The sequence below is a fragment of the Drosophila ananassae genome, chromosome 2L, assembly GCF_017639315.1.
Source record: "Drosophila ananassae strain 14024-0371.13 chromosome 2L, ASM1763931v2, whole genome shotgun sequence".
Classification (NCBI taxonomy): domain Eukaryota; kingdom Metazoa; phylum Arthropoda; class Insecta; order Diptera; family Drosophilidae; genus Drosophila; species Drosophila ananassae.
Genome location: NC_057927.1, coordinates 3,064,267 through 3,082,118, shown reverse-complemented (window position 1 = coordinate 3,082,118; position 17,852 = coordinate 3,064,267). Strand labels below are relative to the sequence as shown.

Genomic DNA, 17,852 nt, shown 5'->3' with positions numbered 1-17,852 from the left:
TGCATTAAATAAACATCATTATCGCTAAGACTAGAACAAGGAGCTCTCACCCACCCACACACACGCGGGCAGCGAACAATGCAAAACACACACTAGCCCAACAACACACAGATGTACACATCCTTGCACTTGTACATGCACGGGAGCACTGAGCGCTGAACATATTTGGCAAACAAAAGGATTTTGCGGTTGAATTGTGTAAACTCGGAGGGAAAACGTACGCATTTAGCTTTTCGGAGCACTCTGTGTGAACGCCTGGTATGCAACATAGAAAGCTTTGTGCCCCAGCAATGGAAATCAAACATTCGAAATGATTCTTTTTGGAGCATATAATTAAATAATTGTTTCATTGGATAGTCGAAAGGGAAAGTTATTTGCAGACAAAGAAAGTTATTTTATATTAAGCATAAATATTTATTGAAATAGCTATTATTAGTCTTTAAGTCTTTATGAAGTGATTCCTGCCTCTTTGAAGAATACCCAAATATCTCACCCGCTATAGCAAATGGACTGTTTTATGTGTTTCCTTCAAGTAGCGAAATTATTTGATCATTTTTATTTTCACACATTATTCCATCATCATTCCGTCTCAGTCTATCGGTCTTTACTTTTGGTACATCTTGGTCGTTCTTTTCGAAGCCGAAAAAAATCCCCCAGCATGGCCATTTATCATTTTCGCCCTATTGAAGTTTTAGTCTCGCGACTGCGGCCACATAAAGCAGCGACAGGCAGCGGGAGCCTGCAGAAGGCTATGCCATAGCTGGCGATAGGAGGCGTGCCGGCCTTAAGCAGATGAAGATGCTGGGCCAAGCCGGCGCAGAAACGGCCAAGACACAAAACAGCAGGGTTGCCAAAAAAAGCGCAAACAAAAAAAAACAAAAACGGAAAAACAGGAACAAAAATGACAAAAAAATACCAAAAACGTCGCACAAAAAGCGACGTGCAAGTAGTTCAAAAACTTTGGCCTAAAAGCAAACCGAAGGCGGACGGCAAGAAATAGGTATATATAGCTCTGTGGGGCGGCTGGGGGAGTTGGGGCCAAGGAGGGCGGGGCCAACATTGGCTGGCATTTGGGTGAGCGTATGACATTATTTATGGTTTGTTATTTGTGCAAAAAGTATGCAAGAAAATATGCTGCGACTCTTTCATAATTTTCCTTTTTTTCCTCCTTGGGGCAAGGCGAAAGGAACAAAAGTTTTCGGGGTGCTATCAACCAAAAAAAAGTGACAAAATTTAAGTGTGAAATTAAAGCTGAGAGTGCTGGAATATGCTGCGACATGGCCCCTGGCAGGCATTAATTAAAATCATAAACGCAAATCGACAGGATGGATATATTTTATAATTTTCTTCTCCCGGTCGATTCACATGCTACAAAAATTGTGCATAAATTATAGGCACTCATTAAATGTTTTCCACATTAAATAGAAAGGAGCCGATGCCTCAGCTTAATGACCATAAATCGAAATTAATGACAATGCCAAACAGTGGCCACAGAATATGGGTGTATGAGCCGGAGGACTGGCTGGAGGACAGAAGGACAGGATCCTGCGGCCTTCGCGCATTTATGCCCCACCGCAAATGGAAGCACCTGCTGCTGCGTTAGCCGCTTTTGGCGTTTGGCCATGGCCATGGCTACTACGTACAATCTTGGGCGTAAAGTGCTGCCAACGTTAATGACACCTGCGAGACAATTTCAATAACCGATATGTGCCGTTTTGGGTTTTGTGGATCGGCCATTCTCAACCCACCTTTGATGACGATACGTTGTGGCGGCATTGAGCTATCGATTACTGCCAGAGTTTTATATATCCATACATAGTACTTCAGTCGGAACAGCTTCCCATATGTACTTAAAGGTGCCTCACTGTTCAAATTGAACAAAAAATAGTTCGCGCTTTGTTTGTTATACACTTTTTAGATAATTCTTTAATTAAAGTTTATTGTACAATACATGTGTAAGGCAATTTATTTTATTCTTACCATTAAGATATCTCCAAAGCTTTAGTTACACAATATGCACTGATTTCCTGGAGCCGTCTCTGTGGGCAGCCAAATTACATTTCAATTTAATCATATCTAGGCCAACTCGAAGCAAAATCTGGGTCAACTGCAAATACTTCAAAGGTTGAGATAAGTAGTGACTCCAAGTATTAGGTGACCCAAATAAACTTGACGGAAAATAAATATTTTCTGTTCGAGTGGCAGCTGGTGGCAGCTTTAAAGTGGCGCAGGGAGGAGAGCAATTTCATGGCTGCTTATTTAAAAGTGCCTAAAATTATGCTAATATCTGCACACAATGTAGCACAGTCGATTTTATCAGCCAAAAGAAGTTCCCCCCGAATGAGGTGTCAAAACAAAGAGAATTCTTTAATTAACGCTGACTCGACTGTATTCTGAGCGTTCTTTCTCAGGCTTCGCAGGCTGAAAGTGGAGCTGGAGGCTCTTCTGCAGCTGTTTACTTTGTTAATGGTCTTTTTCAGCTAAGCTCCTTCGCCGCACGCGTCCTGACCCTCTTTTCAGGCACAGGACCAAAGGGAGCAGGATCCGCGACCACTCCCCCCATTGATTTTGACTCATTTCTTGACCTCCAAGCACGTGGCATTGAAAAGCTTTGGTGTTTTGATTTAAGACAGCTCTAAGGCAGTTATTCTTTTTTTGCTTTTTGTATTTTATAGTCTGTGTGTCTGCGACGCGGAAAATAATTTATACAAAGGACTCTTCTAGATTTCATTTGCTCTTATTTCGCTGAGTGGTCAAGGTGCGGTGGATATTGCTTTGTTGATTTTGTTAAATACTTTTTACTTCTCGTCTGTATTTTATTTGTCGGGGGTCTCTTTGAAGTAAAGAACTTTAATAGGACGGGCTTGGAGGTAAATCGCAATTGTCAAACATACAAATAATTAAAAAGAAAACGGAAAATTTTATATTCTACCTAATAATTGTAATACGCGCCAAACTTTTTACCCAACTATTCAACTTCTCTACCTTATTGGCATTCCTTCTCACTGCCGATATTATCCTTTTCTAAAGCAATTCTCCTAACTGAGACAATTTAATTTAATTGGCTTTGTGCAAAAGTTGTAAAGTTTTAAATGGAAATTAAACGAAAACTGAATTGAAATCAAAAGTTAAGGTCAGGGCATTAAATAAATTGCCATTTGCCCCGGAGCATAACCAGGCGAAAACTCTGCCAAAGAAATTAATTCCCCACCCCACAGAAATGAGCCGAATTTTGCGTTTGCAAATCTCTTCAGGAGTGCCCCAAGGCATCCGTGTGTAATTTTTTGCCATTGATTTGGTCCCGGCAACAGTTTGTCAAGCACTCACATTTGACCCGCCCCGCCTGCACAGCTGTCGACCCTTGACACAAACAAACAGACTGGGACAGGGACAGGCCGGGACTCCGCCATCGAAATCACCATCGCCCCTGCTCCAGGTTCTTCCCAAATTTATTACATTTTAAAGTATTTTTCCGGTTTTGTTGCCCGGAAATTGCCGAAACGTGTGGCCAGCGTGCAAAATCCTTGAAATGTGCTAAAATAAATTATTAATAATTTCTATGAGATCCTCGGCAGACTCTAGACTCTGGGAATTTACACGGTTTGTCGTCGAATAAATGTATTATTTATTTTAATGCCAAATATTCCGGCTCGCAATCTCCGCCCTAAGGTCAATTTGATTGTTTGTTTGTTTGTTAGGTTGTGTCTTCATCTTTTTAGTCCAATCTCAACTCATTTCTTGTCCAGAGACGTGCTGAGGATGTTTTTTAGCCATTTTCATTTTCCTGTTTTTGCAGTGATAATCTATTTTGTCATTCGCCTCAATTTGTTTGTCGACTGTGGCCTTACAAATTGTAATCAAAATTTATGATTGACGGATATTCAGTATTCACTACTCAAACCTGGGGTTATCCTGGCAAAAACTGTACAAGGAATAAGAGATGAGATTTTTTTAGAGGATTTTCAATGGATATACATATTAAATTACATTTTGCTTCTCAAATATGGAAGAGAAGCCCTACTCCACTACGTTTTTGGCAAAGTTTACTATGAAAAGCATTCTGAGGCATAATATCGTAAACTAAAATTAATTTGTTCTTTTTATTTTGTGGAAATGTTGAAGGTCTTTTTTCCACATAAATCAAATATAAATACTTTGAGAAGGCTGAAGGAGAAACCCGTATTTCAATGGACTTGTGAATTTCACATTTTAATTATGGCCGGAAATTATGAATCAAAAGAAAAGCCTCGCCTTTTGCTCTTCGGCGAGATGTGAGTCAAGGTTTTGCATTTCCATTTCCATCATTTGGCCAGAGGTGAAGACCAAGAATCAGTGGCAAAAGCAACTTGGACTGACTGTCATTCATCAGAAAGCAAATATGAAATGAAATTTAATGATATTATATCAATATTCGTTCATTGTTTCGCCCCCTTTGTACATACATACGTATATGTAGATCCCGAGAAGGACCTGGATGTGTCTGTTTCTGTTGCTGTTGTCAACGTCAATGACATGCAATTATTTTCACATTAAAACTCATTTCCGTTATTGTAACTGAACCGAGACATTAACGGTTGGGTGGAGCATCTATGGCCCTAGGCGAGGGAGCATACGACATGTCGGCTAATGGCCAGCAACGCTGGCAACAACGTTGCCGCTACATTGATTCGACCATCAATACTTCAATGGATTCGGCCAGTTGTTGTTGCCACTCGCCACTCGGCACTTGGTTGCTCTTATGTAAATTCGAGCTGCATGCCACCCGCCTCCCGGTCGAATGCTGCCTGTTGGCATAGCATAATTAAAGGGATATTGTGGGTGGTCGAGTGAGCGATTCCCGGTTGTGTGCCGCCTGCAACATGGCCATATTAAAATTATTACTGTATGCACTGGCCAAATGAGAAAAGTTGGAGAAAAATTGCATTTAAAGGAAAAGTTCCGCCCATTTCTGGATTGTACAGCTCGAGAGCTTTAATATTTACTATCAATTTAAAATTCGTGCAAACATTTACATCGGTATTGTGGCAGGAAGTTATTGTCTTTCCGGCCATACACTTAAGGTCATTAATTCATTCGGCGACAGCTGGGAAAAGTGAAAATCGTCTTTCGTTGCTTTTGGCCGCTTATCCTCTGGGCGGGAATAAAATTAACATACCGAGCGGCAAGTAGGAAAATTTAATTAAAGTGGCGTAAAAAATGATTGTCAAATGAGGACTTCTTGGCTATCATTTGCATCGAATGGAATATATATGTGGCCATTTCAATACCGATCTTACGGACCATGGACGAAGCGACTTGTCTCAGAGATCATTAGACTCGGTCATTTTTATTTAGTTTACTGATTGTGTATCTTTTGATTTTATGACTATTGTGTGAATTGTTTATTGTTTTGCGTAATGTGGCAATGTCTAGACACTTTTAATATATCTAAATTCTTGGCCTGGCTTCTGGGGGAAAGCGTGGGGTAGGCCACTTCGGTCTGCTTGTTAAAGTTAAAAATGCTTTCTAACACTCATACGCAGCGTTGGCCACATAAATCTTTCTCCCTTATGCGATACCAACTATGTGCTCCAATGGGTGTCCGTGTCGGTGTGTGTCGCTGTGTGTGCACATTAAAAGTTTGCCTAAGAGCTTATGGCACCATTTGTTAAAAGCGATTTTTAATGCTGCTGCGAGATCCTCACACACACATAGAATTGGGGTGGCGATGGTGTAAGGTCAGGGGTATAAAGGAGTAGGGCTGGCTCCATTCAATGCCATGGCCAGCATCTGAAAAGCCATTACGCGTCAAATCCGAATATTTTTAATGAGAGAGCATTGGATATCATAGCGTTTAGGATACTATATTTAAAAGCGCCTCATATTTATATTTCTTTTACGTTTTCTTTCTAAATTAATCATACGCCCGGTAACCAAGTTCGTAAATGATGAACTTTAAATATGTTAATACATAAAATGACCTCCAGCAGTATATTTTCAGTTGAAAATAAGCTCATTTTCAGTCGTATTTCCCGGTTGTATTTCAACCCTACTTAGACTATTCAAAGCATCCTCGAAATTGGATAAAGCCCACTCATCTCTATCCAAGTGTCATTTAAATTATTGCTCGGCTTCTCACTTCTCAATGGCGTTTTTGCCCTGTTAGAAGCATTTATGGGAACGAGTCGGGCGGCGGCAGTAATTAACTGAAGCTTATTAAATAGCTATGATTTTGTCACGCGGTGGCATTGAGGGGCTTCGGTTTCAGTATCATGCGAATCCGCTTATAAAGTTGCCATGGCAATTGCAAAACGTTTTATCAATTTTACACCAAATTGAGTAGAAAACTTGTAGTTGTGCCATTATTGTGGCCTCACACAGTTGGACGTTTTAATTGGAAAGTTTTCCATCAGAATTGCAGCATACATATCTGAAATAAAATCATATGCATACGCTTATTTGTAAATAAAATATTGTTTGTCAGAGTTTTTCATGGGAAACTCCATGTTGAATGAGCGACATAATTTTTCGAATTGTATTGTTTAAGCCTAAGCTTTTTCAAGTAACCTACATTGAAACTATACTGTAGGTTATACTGAAGCTCTAATATTCACTTATCATTCGACTTCAATCAGCATTTAAATTGGATGAGCAAGGCAAAAGATTTATCAATGAACGATTGTAAACAATGAAATCGAATTCCTCCCCAAAATATGCATAAAGCATTTATCAGAATCGTTTATAATGGCTTATTAAATTTATGTTAATGCCATTAATCAATGGGTATGTTTGCTTCATTTGCGCCTGAGGCCAAATATCCATTTAAATCAGCTGTTGCATCAAGATCGCCGTCGGAGTATTCCCGGCGGCCGACGCAACGCATTAATGTCAATAAGCCGTGTAATTAACGCGGCCAAATGGACAGCCCCACAAACAGTGGCACCACCAACGACACGCCGCCAACAACGGCGACGGGTGACAAACGGGAGCCATAAATATGGCTAATCGGTATGGCAATGATTTGATTAGATCGGCGGAGCCGTGCGATTACCGATGCAACGGTTCCTGCATCGGAATGCGTCAAATTTCTGACGCTCCGAATGTCAGCGACATCATCAACGCCAAGTAATTAGCATTGAGATGTTCAAGAGGGGGTTTGGGCCAGGTCGACCTGCGCTCGGGATGGGCTTGGGTTCCGGCGTCATAATATGTATATTAGCCGAGGGCCTGAAAGGGCTTGTAGCAATTTCCAAGCTGACAGCGGCTTTCAGTGTCAGTCTCAGTTTCAGTTTCGACTCAAATTTCTGTTTTGACGGCGCCAAGCCGTTTGCTGCGGCTTGGCTATTAATTAAACACTCTTAATGAATCCGAATTCCGCTTTGGTTGTGAACACATAGAATGTGTTTATTTTTGGGCGCCGAGTGGAGGAAGCGAGTTTGCAAATTTTACGGAGAGAGGTGACACCTGGCCTAACAACTCTTTGTTTCAAAATTAGTTGTCATCTGGTTGACAGCTCGACTCAACTCTTGCAAACTTTTTGTTTAACTCGAAAACAAATCCAGTGATTTTATGCAGTTGAAATAGAAAGTGTTTTAGGGCCTTGAGAAGCAATGAAATCAATTAGGTTTTATAGTGTTTTAATCGGAAACATAAACTACACATTAAATGGTAGAATTTTTCTTCCAACTTGAAATAACATTGATTGAGGAGGCATTTTTTTTTGCATTAGTAGCAATTGAACTATTTTTAAATATAAATATTTGGGGCATGTTTTAAATGAAAATATTTTCACTCTGCCAAATTAAATTATATGCCCTACTTCTTCTGTATAATAATTTATTATTTATTATTTTGCTTTTTCATTTCAAAGCTCCACCCTCTAAAGCCCATAGCCTGAATGGGTTAACAAAAAACAGATTCACCAGCTTGTATAAATTTAAAGATATACATTTATGATTTTCTGATCTAAAATGTTCGCCTTTGTGTGCTCATAAATTATTTAAGATCCATCAGCATAGTTTTGAGTGTGTGTATGTTTTCTGTGTTTTTTTCCGAATTTCATGCTTCAACAGTCGTTTATAATACCAAATATTTTCCACTCATTATCTCAGTGTGTCGTTTCTTGTTTATTTTATGTTTTGACTTGGCCTTTGCATAGTTGCTTATCTAATCTAATTAAATGGATTCCTACAGCCTGACGAAGTGGGGGAAGGGAGTGATTGTGGGCAGAGGACCGCGCCTTGGTCGAACAGTGCTGGTGAGGAAGTAGTTGGAGAATCGGGACTGGAATCCGGATCTGGACGCAGTCACTTGTGGGGCAGGATGCACAGAGTACTGAGGCTGCTGCGGCGCTACCTGAGCCACGGGTCTAGGAGTATCATGCACCAAGGGCCTGGAAGTGGTATGCACCACTGGCTTTGGAGTTATGTGCACCACTGGTTTGGCAGCGACAGGGACAAATGGCTTTGCAGGAACTGGCACCACTGCCTTTTGAGTGGGCTTCACTACAGGACTGGGCTCACTTTTCACAGTTTTTTGAGACTTTTCCTCTGCTGGCTTTTCATCCTCAAAAGGTGGCAGTAAGTCCAGGGACAGCTTCTGAATATCTTCCTTGGCCACAGTGGGTTTGGGCTTTTCCTGAGCCGGCTTTTGGTAGTAAGATTTCTTTGTAGGCTTAGTGGCCAATGTGGTGGTAATTGGCTTTGCCGTGGTTGTTGTAGTTGTTGAGGTGCTGGATTCTTCCAATAGTGGGGGCAGTAAGTCATTGAATGGCAAATCAATCTTTTCTGCCTTCAGGTGAGAGACATCAGCTCCACATAAAGCAATCAACACTGCAGATGCAACAAAAAACTGAAAAAAAGAAATATTTAAATAAATAATATGTTTCTTGATACGATAACATGAAGTTTAATTTTCAGTTTTTAATTCGCAACAATAAAAACAAAATCACAAAGGTGTAAAATCTTGTTTCAGATCTGTTACCTTGCCCAATAATTCAGTTTTATTTGCTGACCATTTTCAGCTTACATCTAAAGTTATGACCCTATTGTTTGGTCAAAAAAATTTATTCCAGTTTGGAAATTTGGTTCAGTTTTTGCCCGGGAAGTGTGGGCGCTCGAAAGTTAGTTTGGATCGACCTTCGAGTTGGCAAAAAACCTTGCATTGTTACGGCACAGGCTATAAATGGAATCGTTTATGGCATATTTATATTCTAACTGAAATGTTCCTTTCTCTCATATGAAAGGTCATTAGACCTTCTTTAACCATGATAGCGGCTATAATAAAACTAATCGAGCCTAAAATGTATGCAAATTTTTGCTTGAAAGAAAGAAACTATCAGTCATATTGTTGTCATGGTTCGTCGATTCACACCTCAGATAATAAAGCAATTTATTTTGGCTAATAAATATATGTAAAATATGTTCAGTCGCCTTAGCCGTCTGAGTTTCTACTCTGCATGGCTTAACGATTGCTAGAACAAATATTTAATTGGTCGTTTATTTTTAAATTTTTGTTGCTTCATCAAACAAATGATTTTTTTATGTTAATATTGCGATCAGAACCAATTGCATAATATAATTTATGCAAGAAATAAATTTTGACATGTCGAACTGGATATTCATTAAAGATTCTTACGCAGATTGCTAATTAGAACAAATTTGCAGCATTTTTTGAGATCCTAAATCTGGAAAGACCAGCTTGGGAGCACAATTTCCATATAGATTTGGAGCAATTAAGAATACCCGATTATGCAGTAAAGTCACTTACGTATTTAAGTGACATATTTGCTAGGGATCCTATTTTATTGGATAATGGGAGAATACTCGAGTCCCGAACCGATCACTTTCAGATTTTCGAACGAACTAAAAGCGCCGCTGAGCATGCTCAGCATTTTTATAGTCGGTGCAAGCCGAGTCTTTCTGAAACCAAATCGAACCGAGTCTTTACACGACCCTGCAGCACAGTGTAAAGTTTAATAACCGGATTAGGACGGCGTCAAAAAAGGGGGTTTATTTTGTTTTATTTTGGTTTGGGAGACGAGCACGAGCTTGGTTGCTACCTGTATCTTGGCCTCTCTTCTCGACTAGTTGGCCAACTAAATGGCTTCGCATTTAGCCGAATGCAGCAGCATAAGATGCTGAATCAGCTGATTATATGAACTCTTGAGGTTCACGGTCGTGTATCTTGTACCGTGTATCTCCAATCTTGTATCTGATTCTTGTTGTCACACACTGGCAAATGTTTCATTTAGTCTCGGTAAGGGAGAATGTAATTTTAAGCATTTTTGTCAACGGTTTGCATAAATTTTGATAAAAATGCGAAGTTGGTTTGGGGCACTTCCTCATACAAACATTCGGATATACATACATACATGGGGAGTGATTAGCCGTGCGCGGAGATTGATTTTATTTCCATTTCTTAATTGATTTTAATGGCTTTCGCACAGCGCCAACCTGTTCTTCTAGTCGCCCATTCTCTAGTCAGTGAACGCCCTCATTTGCATCTAAATCGTGGGGGGATTCTTTAATGGAGTGAAAGCAAATTAGTACCAATTACAAGTGGGCCGATACCAGATCAGCATCTTCGTCATCAAAGCCCTGGTTCTGAGAGGGCCCTCCGTTGGTCTTGTCGACTTTATTACCTCAATTTCAGTTGATACATCTTCAATTTATGCAAATTTTGTGAGCCCCGATTCCTGACGCCGATTCCGCAGCCCAGACTTTTTTGTGCGTGCGAAGTCTCATAAATTATGAGCCGCATTAGAGCCAACCGGATTTCGTGAGGTTTGTTTGGTTCGGTTTTGTTCCATGAGATTAATTGCTCGGCAGCCCATTGTTATGATTCATGTGGTATTTTTTGATAAGCTCTGGCAAATAGTTTTGACTTTGCATTTTGTTGCCTAAGGTATTTGGCCTAAGTGGATTTATTTTTCAAACGATTCTTATCAACCCACCGGAATAATGTATGGCGCTCTATCGAACGTTTTTAGGACCGCAAGGTATTTAAAAATAAATTAATCAACCATTTCAAATGACAAGTAGGGTGTTTGTTTTATAAATTATAACTTAATGTTTCTTTACGTTTAATTTGCTTGAAAATGGAACACTTATTCCTACCTCCAAGCATACTCTCATATTACATATTTTTCCACTTGATTGCTTCCTTATTATTTTACCGAAAAATCGTGTGCTGAAACGTGAAATATATGTACAGTTGTGACCCCTCCTGTGAATTGTTTAAGTATTTCACTTTACCGAATTCAGAGCCGCCTTCTGCCTTTATTTGTGGTATTGTTATTGTTTTCGATTGCGCTCCATGACCGACTCCGTTTTCCAACTCCCACGTCCTTGTTATTTATTTGTATGTATTTATTTATATTTATGTGGGAGTGGCTGGGCGATAAGAGAATTTCAGAATTCCGAGCATCGAACTGCGTCTGCAGGAGCGAGTCCTTTGGGCACTCGCGCACATTCAATTGTCTTGTGCCCAGGATTGTTGGATGTGGTTGGTTGTGTCAGTCGATATTACTATTGTTTTTGTTGCTGGGGCATATAAATCGAAAAATTTTGTTGTTCTCTGTGAAGAACGATGCGTGTCAATGCGTGACATAAGCAATGTTTATGGATGGAAGAGATGCCAACGCAATCGAGTCCAACGTTTTCAAAAGAAATGAGTTTTGCAACGAAACAGCACATGTGTCAATATACAGTTTTTGAATAAAGGATTTGAATAAATTTGAAAGCTTACTACAATTTCCTTTTCAAGTAGTTTTTAAATTGTTTATGTAGGCTTAAAATAAATGAAAGTTTGGGAAAATCAATTTATGCAATTATTTTATCGGCTGGCATATTTAATGAACCGTTGAAGTTTTGTGTCTTTATGTAACTTTTAGTTGGGAAAGTTATTCTGTCAACAACTTCCTAAAGGCCTGAAGCCGTCGCGCCTCTTTAAAAGTCAAGTTCAAGTTCACTTAATTTCGGGTATTTTTCAAAGAGATTTGTTTTAGTAAATAAACCGATAAAGAAATATTTTCATATTAACATTTCGACATAAATTACATTCTATTAAAAAAATGATTTTAACTAAAAAAAGGTAAATATTTGTGGCATTCCTTAAAGCAAGATTTAAGCGTAACACTTTTATCCCCACTTCCTACTTGTTTCGGGAAGAACAGGTACTAGCACTTTGACTTGGCCCGAGGTCGTTTAGCCTGCCAATCTGTTTGCTATTCCCCACAAACTTGCAAGCTGAAGGCTTTGTTTTGCGTTCAAGCCCTTTTGGACCGGCTTGACTTGGAACTGGACGCCTGCCCCAATGTCGTTTACAACTTCCTGGTCAAGAGCCTGTCCTTGCCTGTTGGCATGTTTTTTGTGGAATTTCGGTTTCATTTTTGTGTTCCCCTCTTATTTTGTATATTCAATGCAAAGTGACTAAGAGACTTCATAAAATGTATGCAACGAGACTCAAAGTATGTTGCATTTGTTTATACGCTTGAAAAAGCAATATTACCTAAAAATGTGTTGTTTTATTTTTAATAATATTAAAACCTATTAGATACTATCCAGGCAAGTACCAGGTATAAAGCAAAAAAGAAAGTACCAGGTATTTTTCTAGTCGAGTTAAATATTTGGCTTCCGTTTAGAATTCCAAGGCTTGCCTTTATGGTTATTGTTGTTTTCTCATTGCCTGATTGTTGTTCTTGGCCCAAGTTTGTTTTCGGCTGTTGCCAAGTGGTGAGCGCCGTCTACTTCCTTGCTGCCCCTGTAATTAGCACAAAGATGTGGCTAAAAGAATAACGGAGGGGCAAGATGCATCCAAAAATGTTTGCAACTTGAAGTTCCCGCTGTGCGAATGCCGCAGTTGCTGCTGCCTCTGCCGTTGCAGTTGCATGATTTGCGGGCCCAAAAGTCAAACTCAAGGCACTCGCACAGCGCGCACTCGAAAGTCGTAAAGTGCAAAAATTGTTACACTCAGGCAGAAATGAATTATGAAAGTTGTTGCCAACCCCTCAGATTCTTTGCCTTATTTTGCTTACCCTTTTTCATTGCAACCCCAGCCCCTCAGGCAGGCTCAGCGAAAGTTAAGTTTTCGGGGAAAGTTCTGTTTGCGAGTCGAGTGCATATTATTTAATTCAATTTGAATGGGAGACTTAAAAATATTGCAAAGCTGTCGAGCAAACCAGCGGGCAGCCGTTGTCTTCTATTATCATTTACAATTTCTTTTCCAGTTTTCAAGTTCTGTTTGAAATTTTTTGAGTTCAGAAAACCCCGTAACTCTATTTAAATCAAGCTAAGTTTAAAGTTGCAGGAACCTCAGGGTAAATTTCATAGCCAGTTATATGTTGCCATAAACAGACACAATGAAAATCTTCATTTTTATTCAACATTCCTGCATCAGACTCCAGTCCTGGCTTTGGGAAGTGGACTGGGCTTGCCTAATTGCCAAGAGAGCTAATTAAAATCAGTTTCAAGTTCCAGCATAATCGAGACCGCACTGGAAATCGACGGCAAAGCCAGAAACAACCGCCAGAGTGCCGCCCAAGTAAAATATATTACGCAGTGCGCCTAAAAGCCGACACCAAAAACTTTGCCCTCGCCAAATACAAACACACGTGAGAACTTGACAACTTTTCAGTGCGGGGTTGCAGCAACTTTAATTAGAAAGTTTTGTCACACATGCAGGCTATAGCCTGAAGTATATGTATGTACATATATGATGTGTCGCCAAAATCCGCCGTATACAACCAACCGGAGACCGGGTCTGAAACATTGTAAATTTGGAAGAGAGAGTGCGACCACAGAGACAATCTAAACTTTTCAAATCAATTTTAATTACCATAAATATGTTTGAACTTTTCGTTCAGTGGAGACAGCAGCGATTTCACCTGCTCATTCGTCAGTCAAACAAATACGCAGGTGAGAATGGAGAGCACTTCTTAGGTTCCTGGCCTAGAGGGAGCTCAAGTTATGTAACTTTCTATATCAAATTGTATCCATGTGTGGGAGCGTGCAATTTGCTATATGAATTCGTTTTATTTTGAGTGGAATATGCTGCGTTGCCAATTTATTTCCACTGTCATAGAAACACCCAGGCAATCCTCCCAAAATAGGTATCACCCAGGAAATTAGCGGTATGGTAAGCTGAAATCGAAAGTAAGCTAATGTGGTCATCAGAATCAGCTTCGAAATTCTATAATTGCTGCTGCAAAATGCGATACCCCGACGAACCACGAAGCCATCCGGATTCCCAATACTCAAATGAGTTTATGGGTACCTTTCGTATTATTAAAGCCAACTGGAAGGGAAACACAATTTAAGCAAACTCGTCTGCCCAAATCCCACCGACAATGTTGCAAAATTTCATTAGAATGAGCGCGCTGGATACGGGCGAGAGAATCCAGCAGATTCTGGGCGAAAGGTGGCAAATTGTGAATTCTGTGCTGCCATCTGAGTTTTGAAGACCGGAAAGAGCCAGAACTGTGCTTGCAATTAATAGGCAAAATGTGTTACAATATTTTTGATGGCTTCTGGGCGGTGGTCGTTCACTCGGCTGTTTTATGGCTTGGCTTATGACCCTCAACTTAACTTTACTCAACTGTGAGGCAGTGAAAACGTGCTGAATTTTAATTAGCAGCGCTCTAATGGCTTGTGGTTTACTTTATTTACTCGGCGGAGGCCCCAGAAGTAGTGGCAAATTTTAAAAAATACTTTAAGGAAATTGCCAGGGAAGCATCAATGGTAAATCGCAAAAATCATGACCCTTACATGTTTCTTATAAATGTCACAATATAATGTCTCTGACCCAGAAGAAGAACGCGAATGGAAAACCAGAAAAACCCTAAGCCGAATTACACGCATGAATCATCAGAATTATCAATCATACTTGAGTGGCAAACACGGACTGGAGGGTGGGGGAAGATGTCCCAGAAAATATGACGCTGAAACCGAGGCAGGAGATACGGGATACTGATGTGAGGAACATTCTCAGAACAGCACATTAAGTGCTCCATAAGTGGAAATCAACAAATATAATCGAAATAAGTGCTTGTTAAACAAATTTTTTCCTCTGCGGATTGGAAACAACTGGGCGAAAAAAGGAGAAGGACCCGCCTTTATGTTGACATTGTATGAATTTGTCTTTGCGGGGCTGTCAACTATAATGGATTTTCGGAGTAGGATGTTTGCCATATTGAAAATGAGACCGAGGGCAAAGCCAAACATCATGCCCAAATTGAATCTGAAATGCTAATGTTCGTATCACGTGGAGCAATCAGCGCAACTGACGAGTAATCAACCTCTCGGATTCAAAATAAAAACGAAAGCGAAAGGACCTCATGAAATGGAAACCAAAATAAAGTGCTGAAAATGCTGAAACGTGTCGACTACTTAGGGGAAACTGACAGGCACGCTGTCAGGCAGGCGGCAGGCTTTAAACTTAACGCTCACAATTCTGGCTGGAAACGATGGTGATGAGTTGGCAAAATAAAACAGGAAATGACCGACAACGTGGCCAAAAACGGACGGATGGACACGCAGCACGAATGAGTGAACCGGACGCAGGCAAGTGGCAAAACTTTCATTGCTTTTATTCGCTTATTTACCACAAATTTTTCGGTTATTTTGCAGAGCATTTTACGTGTCTCTGCGGCCGTTGGTGTGAGTGTCAGGATAGCATAGAAAATTTGTACAAATTTGCATTGTCATTTTGGAACAATTAGCAAAAGAGCCGTAGAGCAATGCCACCGGCACCCAATTCACGTCATCCGGGGCGTATGAGTGATGTCGATATTATTCATACGCCACCGCAAATATAATGAAGCAGCAGCTCATTTTCCTGGTCGGAGGATAGACGAGCTCAGTGGCTCGTTAGTTGTATAAACTCTGTATTTTAATTTTGTCTTTCTCTTTACTTGAGGTTAAACGGCCTACATATATTACACTATAGAAATCATAAATTAATCATTTCAACTGCTCAAGGAGCGTTAGCTTAAACGATAGTGGCCTTGGCTAAATAATTAAATAGATTAATGCGCGTTTAATGGAAAGAGTTAAATGAGAAAGGATGACTCGCTGGGCAGTGATTTATTTGCGGGAAATAATGGATATTTACGGTCATTAAATTAAATCCTCTTTTTTTTGGCGGGAAACTATCATAAATAAATTCATTTTAGGAAATCATTTTGTCTGACCGCCTGTCTAAAGAGGAATCGAGTTTCCCAGACATGTATGCGTGATGGAAAAGTGTTGGGGGAACGGTTGCAATTTATACCAGAAATTCGACAATTTATTTCGGCAAAATTGATTTTCCCGCTGCCAGAGTTCAGGCTGAGTGGCAGGAGGTGATCGTTGAGAGTTGGGGGTTGGGGGTTGGGGGCAAAGGACTAAGGGCACGAGGTTCAATTGCGCATTTACGATGCCGCACACGTAAAGCGTTCTAACAATTCAATCAGTTAGCGTTGGCAAGAAAAATCGTTAGCTGCAGAAATTGATAATATTTGAATGCAGCACGGGAGAAATTCGACAAAAAATTTCCACTGCAATGGCCAGCGACAAAATGATGGTCAGACAGAAATGTGTGTGTCTCTGATACCTCGCCACCAACAAATCAAGCAAAACCAAGGCCAAATTGGACAGTGGGAGGGAGCTACAAAAGTGCAATGGCACGACTTCAACATAAGTCGAGCTGAAAATTTTTGTTGAAAAAACTTCCGTTTTCGACGGGGTTTTTCTCCTTTTTTTTATCGGTTACCTGGCTGAACAAACTTTTCTCCGTCGGTTGGCAAAGTTTTAAATTTGAATTTGAACATGAATTTCTCATGTAATCAACGCCGGAGCGAAAGAAACTGTAACAACTTGCCCACACGAGCACTTCATTAATGTGAAAATGGTAAAGGCAACGGGAAATGGCAAGCACGAATGCCGGGAAAATGAAAACGGGAAAAGCTGGGTGGGGGTGAAAATCTCTCCGAGGATTGTTAATAAGCGAAGGTGCATTGTACGCCGGACTTTGGTGTACGGGCTCCCAGCCGGACTGGATGGCACGTGTTGGCTGTGATTTGTGACGTTTTGCGGTTCGTTAGGAAGCAGCGAAGGTACGAGTATGGATGCCACCGCGGTGGCAAGTTCAATATGGCACCAAACGAACTTGGCGTATTGACTTAAAAAACATTCGCTTATGATGAATAAAGTGCATGGATAATTGTTGAAAAGATAACAAGGTGGTAGAATTTTTTGAGAGAAAAACTTTTGAGAGTGCCATTTTTTGAGAGAAAAACTATATCATGAAAGGCCTAGTGAGCCCCAAACATATAATACAGTAATTGGCAAATAAATCTCAAAAAAAATTGTATTTGAAAGTAAAATAGTTTTAATTGTTGCAATCTTTTTGTATGACAAAATAAGCGACAATTACGAGAGATACGCGAGATTCCCTCGACACAAGGACTCCAATTGCATCAGAGGCTCAAAACTATGCATTTCCATGCATTTTTATTCAAATCAAAAACAAAACAAAGTGAAAAACAGTTTTAAGCTTTTTCATGGCTTTGTGTCGGGCCATTTGAAAACGGAAACCTTTGTCATTATGTACCTACAGCAGAAATGTCAAAAGCAAAAGGACAAAAAGAGGCTAGAAGAACGCCAAAAGGATGGGCGAATGTTTTATATTTTTGCAACAAAACTCACTAATTTTCTTTTATGTGGAGACAGCAGAGACAGAAACAAGAGAGCTGAAAAAAAGACAACAAAATGCGGGAAATAAGGCAAAAAAATGCTAAAAGGCAAAACACTCTGTGTTTATGTTAGTGTGGGTGGAAAGGGCACGTGTATACGTATGTATGTGTCTGGGTGTCTGTGTGGGTAGTCTAGTGGAAA

General features: G+C 40.1%; 1 protein-coding gene and 1 long non-coding RNA gene across 5 annotated transcripts; both read right to left on the bottom strand.

Annotated features, from left to right (window-relative positions):
- Positions 1 to 3,206: 3,206 nt before the first annotated feature.
- Positions 3,207 to 4,761, bottom strand: LOC116656592. 3 transcript variants are annotated; one of them, XR_006507287.1, is made up of 3 exons: positions 3,988 to 4,743; positions 3,598 to 3,922; positions 3,207 to 3,534 (listed from the first exon to the last, which is right to left on the bottom strand). It is a non-coding gene; the product is annotated as an uncharacterized LOC116656592 (long non-coding RNA). The 3 variants fall into 3 exon arrangements; XR_006507286.1 differs by having other exon boundaries at positions 3,213 to 3,534; positions 3,598 to 3,843; positions 3,902 to 4,567; XR_004311554.2 differs by lacking the exon at positions 3,207 to 3,534 and having other exon boundaries at positions 3,609 to 3,843; positions 3,902 to 4,761.
- A 3,149-nt stretch (positions 4,762 to 7,910) lies between these two features.
- On the bottom strand, positions 7,911 to 11,697 carry LOC6500460 (extensin). 2 transcript variants are annotated; one of them, XM_014911080.3, is made up of 3 exons: positions 11,235 to 11,697; positions 11,097 to 11,169; positions 7,911 to 8,829 (listed from the first exon to the last, which is right to left on the bottom strand). In XM_014911080.3, the coding sequence occupies exons 2-3, from the start codon at positions 11,112 to 11,114 to the stop codon at positions 8,167 to 8,169; spliced, it is 681 nt and encodes a 226-aa protein (XP_014766566.1). In that variant the 5' UTR covers positions 11,115 to 11,169; positions 11,235 to 11,697; the 3' UTR covers positions 7,911 to 8,166. The 2 variants fall into 2 exon arrangements, with proteins under 2 accessions (XP_014766566.1, XP_001953253.1); XM_001953218.4 differs by lacking the exons at positions 11,097 to 11,169; positions 11,235 to 11,697 and adding an exon at positions 9,748 to 9,856.
- Between the last annotated feature and the right edge of the window lie 6,155 nt (positions 11,698 to 17,852).